The sequence below is a fragment of the Malania oleifera genome, chromosome 6, assembly GCF_029873635.1.
Source record: "Malania oleifera isolate guangnan ecotype guangnan chromosome 6, ASM2987363v1, whole genome shotgun sequence".
Taxonomy (NCBI): domain Eukaryota; kingdom Viridiplantae; phylum Streptophyta; class Magnoliopsida; order Santalales; family Ximeniaceae; genus Malania; species Malania oleifera.
The window spans coordinates 94,829,772-94,843,760 of NC_080422.1; the positions used below are offsets into that span (position 1 = coordinate 94,829,772).

Below are 13,989 nucleotides of genomic sequence, written 5' to 3' on the forward strand. Positions count from 1 at the left end.
TAAGTAGGAGCTCTTAATATTTTGTTTAATTTTTATTTTTATTTAAAATTAATTTTTCTAACTTTTTGAAATGCAAAATCACTAATTAAAGTTTTATATTCAACCAGTATTTCATTTACTTAATAATAAGAAAGTATATATAGGAAGAGGGCATCATAAATAAAGTTAACATTATTATATTAAAAAAAAATTTAAGAGCCCCAAAATTTACTTGAAAAAATACATTTTAAAGTACAATTTTATTTACTTGATAGGGGGCGAAATAATTCTTTAGGTCTTTCTTCCAAGGAAGCTGCCTCCCCACTCTATTAGATGGCATGGAAAAAGAGTACACTCACAGTCAGCGTAAGGGGTTTCAAATACTTTTATTTTTGAGAATTTTGATTAATGAGAATTACAAGGTAGTACCTTTTTCTGTCCCACTTTCAGATAAAGCAAAAGCAGGAGAAAAGCAGAAAAGAAAAGAAAAACATTAAGAGAGAGAGAGAGAGAGAGAGAGGAAAGCAATAAAGAAAGTAGTAAAGAGCGGAAGGAAACAATAAAGGCAAAGGTTCTTCTCAAACTCCACGATTTAATTTTTTCCCAGGAGCAGGAATTGGTAACCCAGAAGGGCGACCTAGCTAGCTACCTTAATTATCTGCCTCTGACCGGAGCTTCCACAAAGACTCTGTTTGGTGAGAAGGAAAATAGAAGCACGTACTTGATATTTCAATTCCCAAGTGGAGGACAATATATTCTTGAGTGAGTGGTGGATCAAGATCAAGATCATTTGAGAGTTGAATTAATTATTGATAAGGGGATCGATGAATAGAGGTGGTGTGTTGCAGAAGTCACCAGTGCAACAGATGGTGGCGGCCGGCGGCCCAGGTGGGTGGTGGAGCATCAATACGGCCATGCGGCCAGGAGCATTACCCCAACAGCCATCTCCTTTTTTGACAACTTCCCCTGCTTCTAATTCAAATCTATTCCCACCAGCTGCTCCCTACACACTACTCCCCACCTCTTCTTCTCTTCCTGCCACTTCCTCCAATTGGCATGACCATAGTACTGCCCAGGAGCTTCCTGACTCCTGGAGCCAACTTCTCCTGTCAGTTCTCTCTCCCTCTCTCTCTCTCTCTCTCTCTCTCTCTCTCTCTCTCACACACACACACACACACACACACACACACAAACAGGTTCATGGGTACTTACAGTTCTCTAATAATTAGATATGCATATTCTTCAATTCACTAATCTTTTGGTGTTCTGATCTATTAGCTATAAACATAGTTATACATTATGCTTCACTATTTAATTGTTTGAATTATTATTATTATTTTAAAAAAACACTCAATACACAAGACTAGTACTCTCAGATCATATCGATCACTGGGCCGGTATCAGGCCGGAGATATCGGTTGTTGGCAATATATCATGTATGTAGTCTTATCCGCTTTTATAATAATTGTTGATTTTTCTATAGCGCTACCTTTACTCTTAAACACATACCTGTCCTCGACTCGTCTTTCATGGTTTATTAACTATTACTTAACATAATTTCTCTTTTTTTTTTAGGATATGCACATGATTCAATTTGAGCTTAATTAAGTTTAGGTATTTAGGATTATTTGAGTTATATATATGGTTAATTAATTAATTTGGGAAAGTTAAATTTATGCAGTGGGGGATTTGTGGGAGAAGAAGAGAAAAGTGGGCATCATCTGAGTCAACTTCAACAACAACAACATCATCATCATCATCAAGCTCTAAATTTGGAATTAGTAAAGCAAGAGAACTCTGCAAATCCTTATGTGTATGGTCATGGAAATGAAGATCAGTTTCATCACACTCCAAGGCCACTCCCAACCACTCATTGGTCGTCTCACATGAACAACACTACTAATAATAATCCAGCGGCTGCCACTTCTTCTCCCAAGTCTCGTCCAATTCCCACAACTGCTTTCAGCAGTAACATGTTGGATTTCTCTTCCAAGCAGCCATCAGATGCTAGAAATCCTCTCCCAGTTCGCTCCTCTGAGGTAATTAATTAATTATGCCGAGAAAGTGAGAGAAAGTATTTTCCTTCTAACATTCATTCACATAATTAAACTTGATTAATTAATTCTATTGATGGGTTTTTTATTTTTGGGTTTCTTTTTCATTTTGTCTCGTTTCGATGAACAGGTGAAAGTAATACTGGCGTGATCATCATGATCATATTATCTACCAATTATGAAAAGGATCCTTCATTATTATTCTAAAGTATTAATAATTAATTTTTTATGGGCTGAAGGCTGCTTGAATATTAATTAATAAATTAAAGGAAATTTCGAGTGTGTGTGAATGGTTTCATAATTTCTATTGCTCAAAGTGGGTTTTAAAAACCACGCACACTATGTAGAATCCATACCATGCATACATGTACAAATATTGCCCACTGATGACATATACATATATATATATATATATATATATATATATCTTTAACTTCATTCCTGTGTAAATTCATTCCATATTTTTATTTATTAATGTAGGGTAACAGCGGTGCTGCTGCTACCACTGGTGGGGCACTTAAGAAAGCAAGGGTTCAAAGTTCCTCATCGTCCAACTCTGCCTTCAAGGTACGTAATTACATACACACATACATTAGTGGTACATATATACTCTCTCTCTCTCTCTCTCTCTCTATAGAGAAACCAAACACACATGCATACACAAAGAAAACTGTGGGTGATAAGTGGACGTGTTGTCTTTCTTGATTGTCCTCTTCTTCAAGCATTGCGATTCCATGCCCATCTTTCTTTTTCATCCATACATATATGCAACCTATGAAGGGATATATATCCAATTCATCACTAGTATATAGATATCATTTTAAACTTTTAATATGCCGCTGTTTCAATCAAGTAGTCCTACTCCTCATGAATTAACGTTTCTGCAGTTAGTTAATTAATTAATTAATTAAAGAGATCAAATAATTACATATGCATGCAGGTGAGGAAGGAGAAATTAGGAGATAGAATTACAGCCCTTCACCAGCTAGTTTCCCCATTTGGCAAGGTATGTTCATTTTAATTAAATCTTTGATAACATAACAGAACAATTAAACATATATGTGTGTGTCTATATATATACTCATAATGGTAAGTTCTTCCTATAGAGGGAAGTAGTAAAGCTTCCTTTCATGCATCTCAACCTTTCTTTTAGAAAAAAAAATGGCTTACTAGGGTTCTCTTTAAGCATAAAAAAGACATGAAATATTGTGAAATTAAATTTTAATTACCAATAATTAATGATGCACAAATTTATTTATTTATTTATTTTTGCCTTTTTTGCAGACTGACACAGCTTCGGTGTTGTTAGAAGCTATTGGGTACATCAGATTCCTTCAGAGTCAAATTGAGGTGATATATTAATTTAGTTTCTGCCCTTCTTTCCTTTATTTTTGCTTTTGGAAAGAAGCCTGCAAGAGGAGGGAGTGAGGGCTGGAGGCAGGCAAAGATATATATATATATATATATATACATGCATGGGGGATTAAAAAGCTAGCAGTGGTTTCTTTTCTCAAAGTTTGCTTTAGTTAACGTTGTTTAATACTGCTCTCGTCTCATCTATGCATTGAACTTCTAAAAATATATGTATATTTTTTAGTGGTATTGAACTTCTAAAAATATTCCCATTCAATTCTTCTGTTCTTCTATTCCGCATGCAGGCCCTCAGCTTACCCTACTTGGGCAGTGGTTCGGGAAACATGAGGCACCATCATTCTGTATGAACTCAAACCCTACCTACGCTTCTTAATCTCTCTCTCTCTCTCTCTCTCTCTCACGCATTGGGTATTGATTACTTAATGATGTGGTAATTTTTATAGGTGCAAGGGGAGAGGAATTGTATATTTCCCGAAGACCCTGGTCAGGTACATTTCTATAAGCTTAATATAATGGATCTGAACAAACAAAAAGAGCATAGCAGGAAAGCTTGTGATTGAAAAAAGTTCACCACGTTGTTATTACTTTTTTCCATTTACATGCAGCCACTTTTTAAAAAGTAAATGTTATTAAAAAAAAAGTAAATGATGATTAATTGGATCATTGGAAACTATTAAGTAGGTGCTTTTTTAATCAATATTAAAGGCTCCATTGGTAACTTTTAAAAAAAAATTAGGGAAGAAAAAAGAAAAACATGAAGAGATCAATATTTTATCAAGAAAAATGAGGAAAAAACAAAATTTATAGTAAAGCAACAAATAAAATTTTAATATTACGCTTTTTTTTTTTACCTTTTATTTTTCTATATTTTTAATCATATTTGAATAAATTTACAATACTTGATGGTGGTGAGAGAAAATATAAAAAAATAATAATAATGAATTTACTTTTTTTATCTCAAACAAAATTCTTGAGCAAACTGAATATCCATTAGGGTTATTAATGTAGAAAATGAAGTGTAGTTAAAGTGATAAAAGTGCTAATACTTTTCAAATGGTTCTTTCCTCTCAGTTGCTTAATGATAACTGCATGAAGAGAAAAGCAACCCATGAGCAGGTAACCCTAATTGCCTATATGTACTTATTCTAAAATTAGAATCATAATTTTTAGTACATAATTTCGATTATCGATAACTGAAATAACATATATAGGGCTGATTTCAATACTTTTTAATAAATAATTATGAGTATTATATTGTTTAAATTAGGATTCTCATCACGAAGAAGGAAAGGACTTGAGGAGTAGAGGGTTGTGCTTGGTTCCGGTGGGCTGCACTCTGCAAGTTGGGAGTGACAACGGAGCAGATTACTGGGCTCCAGCCATCGGCGGGGGATTCCGATAGATCGACCGGTCCATAGATATTGATAGCTAGAAGATCAAACTTTAAATAAATATAATTAAGCTCTAGCACACTAAGCGCAAGCTTCTTAATTCATTGATTAAGTGATATAACATCATGAGCAGTCACTCTGCAAAAATCTAAGGCTGATTGCTCATGATGCTATGCATTAATTCTTGAATATTAGATACATTTGCAGGTGTGCTATTATTAATTATTGTTGCATTAAACATGGTCTAGCTTGCTAGCTTTGACAGTTTTAGTTTAAACTTCTAATTTAATTAAGATGATCAATCTTACTATTAATTTCCTTTTTTTTTTTTTTTTTTTTATGGGTTTGCACATTAAATATATATATCTATGTTTATGTAGGCATATGCCCCTTATGCATAATTGTGCATTTGCATTTTTAGTATTCTCAATTAACCATTCAAATTTTTTGCCTGCTTAGGAAGCAATTAGGATTTGTCTTTCTTTTACTATTGATTGATCATAAGGTAATTAACTAGGGCTTGATTGTAATCTATAGATTTTCAACATTTAATAATTTCTAAAATATGCATCTTGTCTTGTATAAGATTGGGCTTGATGAATGTATACATTAGTGGTACGATTGGTTCCCAGGAATGAGTAGATTAGGATAGAGTGAAATGCAATTTGTTACTTAAAATTTTTCATATTTTAATTTAATATTTTGTTCTAGACCATTAAAAATTCCCACATCATTCCACTCTGTGAATTAATCATGATGTAAGTTCTACAAATCAACAACATTAATGAGATTTCGTAATCGACAATTAAGAATTTGACTTAACTTTCTTGGTAGTTGTTAAGAATTTCAATTTCGCATTGTTCAACATATATATATATATATATATAGAGAGAGAGAGAGAGAGAGAGAGAGAGAGAGAGAGAGAGAGTAAATAATAAGCCACTAATATGTATGGATCAATCCAAGATTAATTGCTTAAACTTTTGGAGTAAGTTGGTCTTGTTATGTCAAATTCTTTATCATTTTTTTTCTTCTATTTACATAAGCATTGTACAAATATGTACAGAGAGACTAACAAACAAATTATCCTTGGCTATACATATTTTATGGCTATAATCATGCTAAAATCAGATTTTAGAAATCATAATCATGGCTAATCCCTTGATGGAAGGGATTTTGCAGTTGTGACTATTCCTATAATCTCTTTGATTGGTTTATTCCTATGATCTCTCTTTGTTTCTTAACTAACAACTCATGCGGACACTCTCCCTCAAGTGGAAGCATCCAACTCTTCGATGTGCAACTTGTCTAGTGAGTTGTAGAAATTCTTACTTGATACGGTCTTTGTAAGAATATCTGCCAATTGGTCTTTGGACTTCACAAATGCAAACCGAATTATTTAGCTTCGATATTTTCTTTGATAAAGTGTTTGTCAACCTCCACGTGTTTGATACGATCATGATGGATAGGCTCATAAGCAATGGCGGTAGCTGCCTTGTTATCATAAAATAGATTCATCTCAGAGGTAGGAGCAAACCCAATTTCAATTAGAAGTCTTTTGAGCCACAAGAGTTCACAAAGTCCCTTAGCCATTCCATGGAATTTCGCTTCAGCACTTGATAATGTCACCACCCTTTGCTTCTTATTTCTCCATGTAATAATATTCCCCTAGACAAACATGAAGTAACCTGAGATGGATCTTCTGTCTGTGGCATTGCCCACCTAATCTGCGTCTGTATAACCATTAACTCAGAGATGATTATTTTCGAAACATATGCTCTTCTCCCAGAGAGAATTTTAAGCATCGTAAAATTCGGATCACTGCTTCCATATGATCCTTGCTAGGTTGGTGAATGAAAACTTATTGCGTAAGTAATATCTGGATGGGTATGTGAGAGGTAAATAAGTTTACCAACTAATATTTGGTACCTTCCTTTGTCCATTGACACTTGGTTTTGATATTCACCGAGCTTGTGGTTCTGAATGATTGGAGTGTTTGCTGACTTACAATCCAACATTCCGACCTCAGCTAGGAAATATAATACAGATTTTCTCTAGGAAAGGAATATACCTTGCCTTGATCTAGCAACCTCTATTCCCAGGAAATATTTAAGTCCTCCTAGATTTTTCATCTCGAACTCGGTCGCCAATTGTTTCTGAAGCTTAGCGATTTCCTCTGTATCATCCCATGTGATGATTATATTATCGACATATACAATTAAAAATGTTACCTTGCCTTGTTGGTGCTTTAGAAATAATGTACGATCCGCATTACTTTGGTAGAAGCCATGCTTCTTCATTGCCAGATTAAACCATCCAAACCATGCTCGAGGTGATTGTTTTAGTCCATATAGTGCTCACTGCAATTTACACACAACTTCAACTTTTGAAAATGCTATTTATGTAACCTAGAGGAATATCCATGTTGACTTCCTCTTCAAGATCACCATGGAGAAATGTGTTCTTTAGATCAAAAACACGTAGTGGCCAGTCCAAGTTGGTTGTGGGAGATAATAGGACCCTAATTGTATTTAACTTGGCTACCAATCAAAATATTTGGTGATAGTCTACACCATATATATGTTTGAGTGTAGCCCTTTGCTACCAGCCTCACCTTGTATCATTCTTTATATCCATCTACCTTGTGTTTGACAGAAAAAACCTACTTGTACTCGACTGTTTTCTTTCCTTTGGGCAGTGGAACCAAGGTCCATGTTTGATTCTTTAGTAGTGCCCCCATTTCTTTCTCTATTGCCTAAGTCCACTTGGGATTTGTTAATGTGTCCTGAGCTGTAGTGGGAATATGACATGTGGAAAGCTCATACACGAATGTCTTGAGAGGTTTAGGTAGCTTTCGGTGGAGACATAGTCGGCAATTGGATATATGCCTCGACCTCCTTTCCTCAATGTCTAGAGAGTATCTATTTGGTGGCTTGCCACGATTATGCCTAAAAGGTAAGATATACCCAACATAAGTATCGATGTTATTCGTAAATAAGGGCATACTGGAATTGCTTACCTTAGGAATATTCTCAAGAGATGGGTATGCAAGCACTGGGGGATGGGAGGATTCTGGTTCGTCTCCTGATGGCGTGGACTCAATTGCTGAAGGCCCTCTAGATTCAGAGGATATATCCAGCCTTGAAGATGTATCCATTGATTCCTTGTCAATTATTGGTGTGTCATTCCGTTCTTCAAGCTTCAAAACTCAGCCAATTCAACTCTTCATCCAGTGTCTCCCCCTGAATGGAAGAATGCCGAGAAGGATAGAATAGTTAGGACTCCATAAAGGTGATGACATCCATAGTCATATAGGTACGCTTGGTAGTAGGATCATAGCAGTGGTAGCCTTTTTTTTATGCATAGCATAGCCCAAGAAAAGGCATAAAAAAGCATATGGGTTAAGTTTGGTGCGCTAGTTCTTAGGGAGGTGCGCATATGCCACACACCCAAATAGGTGAGGAGGGAGCATAAGGGTCATAGGTAGAGAGACCGAAGCTAACAGGGACTAGAGTGGGGTCTTAAAATTTAAGATTTTTTTTTTTTTAATGGAATTCAGTTGATTAAATGCATGACAATTGTCAGCCCTAGTGTGTGTCTAGAGGGGGGCGGGGGTGAACAGACGTTCTTCATGGACAATTAAGATTGCTACAAAATAAAAACTTTGGCAAGAGGAAAGTGAAAAATATCATAATAAATGAAAAAGAAGGTAATCACAATAAATAACAAGGTGAGGAGAGAGGAGCTCAACAAAGCGATTTAACGTGGTTTGGCCCCAAGCCTGCCTCCACGCCTTAGCACCAAGTCAAGGATCCCAAATCCACTAAAGAATCTCCTTTTAAGATGGAGAAACCTTTACAACAATGGTACACAACCCAATTGCTCACCAAAAGCTACACCAAGGTGTTCACCAAGAAGCACCTTTCAATGGCTCACAAAGAACCTCCAAATACAATGAATTAAAGGCAAGTGATTGCAATATGAAATGCTCCTTCTTGAACTGATATTACAACTAGAAATCTCACACTACTCTCTTTTTCAAGTGATGTGTAAATAAGAATAAAGTGCAAGAGAGCTTGAGCAATGTAAAAACCTAGAATGGATGCTACTTCACTAATTATCTCAACAACCAAATGCTCAAAATCAATGTGAAATGAATGCTAATGAGGTATATTTATCGCCAAGAAGACAAGCATGTCGTTGGCTAGCCGTTGGGCATCAATGAAGAAGAGACAAGACAAAACTAGTTGTTATCGTGCATTAATTACGGTATGCTTGAGGCCACTCATCAACGAGTCCATGGACTAGTCAACGAGTCACACAAATGCACTAGTTGACAAGTGCCCTGCTATTGTCGACGAGTCTTATCTGCATGTTTTAGACAAGTCTTGGTATCTCTTCATCGACGAGTCCTTTGCACTGGTTGATAAGTCACCTTGATACACTAATTGACGAATCTCCTGTATTCATCGACGAGTCTTCTCTACAATCTCAGGTGGTCTCGAGATCTCCTAGTCGACAATCCCCTACTATCGTCGACAAGTGCCCTTATATACTAGTCGATGAGTCCCCTATTCACGAGTCCCTTTGTTTTACTACATAAATAAGTACCTAGATGTGCTAGGACAAGTTCAAATGACATGTATACTTCTACTTATGTTCCAACCTTGTTCAAGTGCAATTTTTACCCAATGTAAGATATCTTCTTAATAAAACTTATTTTGAAACTCATTTTGACATCTTATGCAGTGTGTGACTTGGTATGCACGTGTTGACTTGGTCATAATGTTTTAGGCTACTACGAACTAAATGCATATGCAATTTCTCAGCTTTTACAATGTATTCTTGAACATATCATGTGCACAAGAGTTACAAAGTAGTTTCTACCTCTCACACAACCTAACAATCATACAATCAATATAAGTTTTCATATTTTCTCTAGTTGATTGTGCTCCAGGTGTTCAATTTGTTGAACTGTGGTAAAGATCTTTTGCTCGTTGCTTCTTCAATATATGTCTTAACCTTATGCTTACTTGGATGTTGTCCTATCTACCTGAACTTGAATCGATAATATTGATTAGATGCCGTATGGGACACTAATGAGTTGAAATCATCAAAACAAGTTAGAATGAGAAACCTTACCCACTAGGGCTAACAACAGTGGTAACAACATTAGGCTAATGTCGTGCGGGGACATCAGTGCCTAAAAAGAGAGCCTGTGCAATTTCAAGAAGATGTTGATTCTTTTGTTCAACAACCCCATTTTGTTGAGGGGTCTAGGGACATGAGATTTCGTGGATCAGACCATGATATTGAAAATAGGAATGAAATTGGCGATTAACTAATCCACCACCATTGTCAGAGCGGAGAAGGAAAATTGAGTCTGAACCATAACATGAAATGACTGAAAAACACAAAACACTTCATTGTTATGCTTCATTAAATATAGCAATTCCATTTGGGTGCAGTCATCAACAAATATCACAAACCAACAAACACCAAAGACAGTGTATACAAGGGAGGGTCCCCATACATCAAAATGAATTTAAGTAAACGGTGTATCACTTTTATTCATGCTTAATGGATAAGTAGCACGATGACTTTTGGCTAAAATGCAAGTATCACATTTAAATTCAGAAATATCCACTATGGAGAATACATCAGGAAACAAATGACGTAAGTAATCGAATGATGGATGTCCCAAACGATGATGTCATATAGCCAAACTTGTCGAGCTTTGGAACCAAGTTAAGAAGACACGTGATGTGCACGACCCATACTGAAATATTCCATGTAGTACAATTCCCCCCCCCCCCCCCGCCCCCTTCTTAGTACCATGCCCAATGATCGATCTCCTTGGTTTGAATATCCTAAAGAAGACAAAAATCGAGATAAATTAGTACCTTAAAATTTATATATGTAGTAACTTAATTGGCTAATAGATAATAACTTGTGCGATAAAGAGGGAACAAGTAGAGTGTTGGATAAATGAAGAGAGGGTGATAGGGTCATAGATCTGGCCCCTATGACAAGTGAGACTACTTGATTAGCATCCGCAATGCTAGTGTGCCTTGGAGATGAGTGATTGGAGATATCTGCGGGGATTAAAAGTCATATGATCCGAGGTTCTAGAGTCGAGGAGCCAAGCACGCACCACTGTTCACATTGCGGCGATGACTAAGTAAGGCATGACCAAGGTTACCTGGGTCCATAGGAGAGAAGGTATCGCTACCATAAAAATAGGTGGTTAGCAATAGAATCCCAAACCAGTTTGGTTGTGGTAAATCTAATGAAATTGTCAATTAACATCAAATCCATGGATTTGATTAGTCAGCTTTGATAATGGCATTGTTAGTGCACCACTTACTGAAGGACAAGTTAGTTGGAGATGGCGGAGGTAACTAACCATTGATGTAGCCCAACTTGTCTTTGTTGGAGATGTACATCTCAATAACTTGGGACCATAAAGCATACTTGGAACCATCCAATTAACTTGATTCCAATGAGGACAACCACAGGTTCAGGAGGCATGGTCGGGGTCTATGCTTTGGACAGAGCTTTGGCCATCTTTGTGGTAAATAATTCAAAGAGGAGCGTATTATGATCGGTGGTAAAGTCACCAAACTTTGTTGGAATTTCATCGTCGTCTCCCATATGAGAAGGGATTGGGAAGGAGGAGGCTATGAGCTAGGGGTCGACGTGAATCGAGAGCCAGATATTGTGTAGCTTTGATACCATGTCAAATTCTCTATCTTTTTTTTTCTTCTATTTATAGAGCTTATATATAGATTAACAACCCTATCCTTGGTTATACAAATTTTATAGTTATAATCATGCTAAAATAAGATTTTAGGAATCATAATCATGATTAATCCCTTGATGGAAGGGATTTTGTAGTTATGATATCTATTCCTATAATCTCTCTGATTGGTTTATTCCTATAATCTCTCATATTTGTTTCTAATTAACAACTGATACCAATATGATAGTCGTGTTGTTGGGCTTTTGTGGAGCCTAGTTGCATTCGATCTAATTGATGACCCGACTTTTCTTTAATAAGATATTTCTATCCTAAGACTTTGTCTATGGAGCAAAGGATTGGGCCGTAAGACCCTTGTGACAACATATAAAATGATTGTTTTTGGGTGATTAGGTTAAGTGATCACATTTCGCGAGAGAGAGAGAGAGAGTATTGTACCGTCGTACTCTCTGTATTTTTCTTCCTGATAATAGTGAAATCCCTGTAATTTCGTGAACGTAGGCAAAATTGTCAAACCACGTAAATACTATCTTGTGCGTGTGATTGATTTTTTTTTTTATTCTTTCTCTATTTTATTTCTCACAGGTTTCGAGAATTTGTTGTTAATTCCCAAAACGTGTATATATATCATGCTTGCACAAGGAGTCCCCAAGATAGCTCAACAATAGTAAACCAAACTTCATTGACTTTTGATTTGTGCATTTGCCCTTGTTTAATTTGATTAAAAGTTAATTAAGAACATTATTATGTTCTTTTTAATTTTTCATTTACATCAATATAACATCTATAAGTGTATAACATTTTATTCAATTTGATCAAATGTTTGTAAAAGTATTTTATACATGAATTTTTTGTGCTTTGTTATCTTTGAATGCATGAAATAAAACTAATAATTAATACCTCCATTTGGTAAGGGAGAAATAAAAAAAAAATAAAAAAATAGAAGACTAATCCTAGCTCATACGTAGAAAAAGAGATTAGGAAATAATTTCCTTTCCTCTTCATTATGACTAACATAAGTTCAATTTTCTCAAAAAAAGTGAAATTATTAAGTAAAAGAACCAAATGAAAGGAGCAGTTTGTGTTTCAATCAACAAGATTTGTGAGCACTAGAATTAGTTTACTCTATCAGGTTCTTAATTTATATTTTATATTTTTCCTCTCTAAAAATTGAGATAAAATTGCCATCATTTTTAACAATGACAAATTATCTTTTTTTTTTTCTTCATTTGTTTTTCATTTTCTGATCTCCATATGTAAGAAAATTATGCCAAATAGGTAATAGATTCAAAAGATCTCTGAGTGTTTTCCTATGCCCACATTATCTATGAATTAATCAAAGCAAGATGCAATTACTATTCAAAATATCTTTTCTTTTTTGAAAAAAGAATCCCAATAATAAAGACGCTTTGCTTTAAAGAACCTTTAATTGATTTAACTCTTACATGTATGTTTTGCTCAAACTTCTACAAATAAATCAATAAATTTTACTTTAAAAAGAATTGTACTTTAATTAATTAAAGGTCAAACCAAATGATACCATCCTATAACTGTACTAATTAAATATTTTCAAAGGGAATATTTCTTTATTTTTTCTTTCAAGAAATGGTTTTCCACAAAATAATGATACCCAAATATGTAAAACAAAAACTCTGTACATTCCACGGAGAAGGAAAAGCTCTCTTAGTTTGTGTAGAGCTTTTAAATTTTTGTCTAGGCCTTTTGGCACTCTAGTTGACCCAAAAAAGAAAAAAAAAAAACACAAAAACAAAAGAAAAAAGCTTGCTTTTTTCTTTAATTTTTGACTAAGGAAGTTATTCTCACTCACTAAAAATTTTGAGGTGACCTACACACAAGCGCACAAAAAAAAAAAAAAAAAAAAGATACTTTCATCTTATTGTTAATATTCTTTGAAAATATAGTCACAGAACCTATTGTGTTTTTTTTATATATATACTAAAAGAAGACGACACCTCTATTTATTTATTAATATACTCTCACTTTTGGTGTAAGAGTACCGTAGTTACAAGATAAGCAAAATTGAGATTGCAGAAAAATCCTAAAAAAAAAAAACAACACCAGCAACCAACCAAATTAGGACAATAAAACTAAACATAACTAACAAAGAAGATAAAAACATAAATACAACTGAAATCAAAATACACTAAATGAAATTCTAGAGTTGAACTAACGACAAACGGAAACGAGACCTCACCTATTCATCTGAAGAATACCTTTCAGATAACGTGGTAGAAGGTGTTATTTTTCGTAGATTACATTGTTTCCCATTTCTCCTTCTTTAGTAAGAAAATCAGCCACACTATTACCTACCTTATATTGATACATCACTCCTAGCTCCACCACAAGCTCCTCTCAAAAATCCCAAAGATACCACAAAATATATCTACATTTCCGAAACCAATCAACTACA

At 35.0% G+C, this 13,989-nt stretch overlaps 1 protein-coding gene across 1 annotated transcript; it reads left to right on the forward strand.

The window, feature by feature from the left end:
• The first annotated feature begins 389 nt into the window (after nt 1-389).
• LOC131158167 (transcription factor bHLH68) lies at nt 390-5,112 on the forward strand. The gene is made up of 9 exons (XM_058112834.1): nt 390-1,087; nt 1,661-2,018; nt 2,514-2,600; nt 2,974-3,039; nt 3,318-3,383; nt 3,692-3,748; nt 3,851-3,895; nt 4,479-4,523; nt 4,675-5,112. The coding sequence occupies exons 1-9, from the start codon at nt 804-806 to the stop codon at nt 4,807-4,809; spliced, it is 1,143 nt and encodes a 380-aa protein (XP_057968817.1). The 5' UTR covers nt 390-803; the 3' UTR covers nt 4,810-5,112.
• The last annotated feature ends 8,877 nt before the right edge of the window (nt 5,113-13,989 follow it).

What these genes read in the sequence shown, in the direction of transcription:
- LOC131158167 (XM_058112834.1), top strand. Translation starts at nt 804, where the DNA reads ATGAATAGAGGTGGTGTGTTGCAGAAGTCACCAGTGCAACAGATGGTG. An exon ending in TCCCAGTTCGCTCCTCTGAG is followed by an intron (nt 2,019 to 2,513) that starts GTAATTAATTAA and finishes TTATTAATGTAG; the next exon opens with GGTAACAGCGGTGCTGCTGC. An exon ending in TTCCCGAAGACCCTGGTCAG is followed by an intron (nt 3,896 to 4,478) that starts GTACATTTCTAT and finishes CTTTCCTCTCAG; the next exon opens with TTGCTTAATGATAACTGCAT.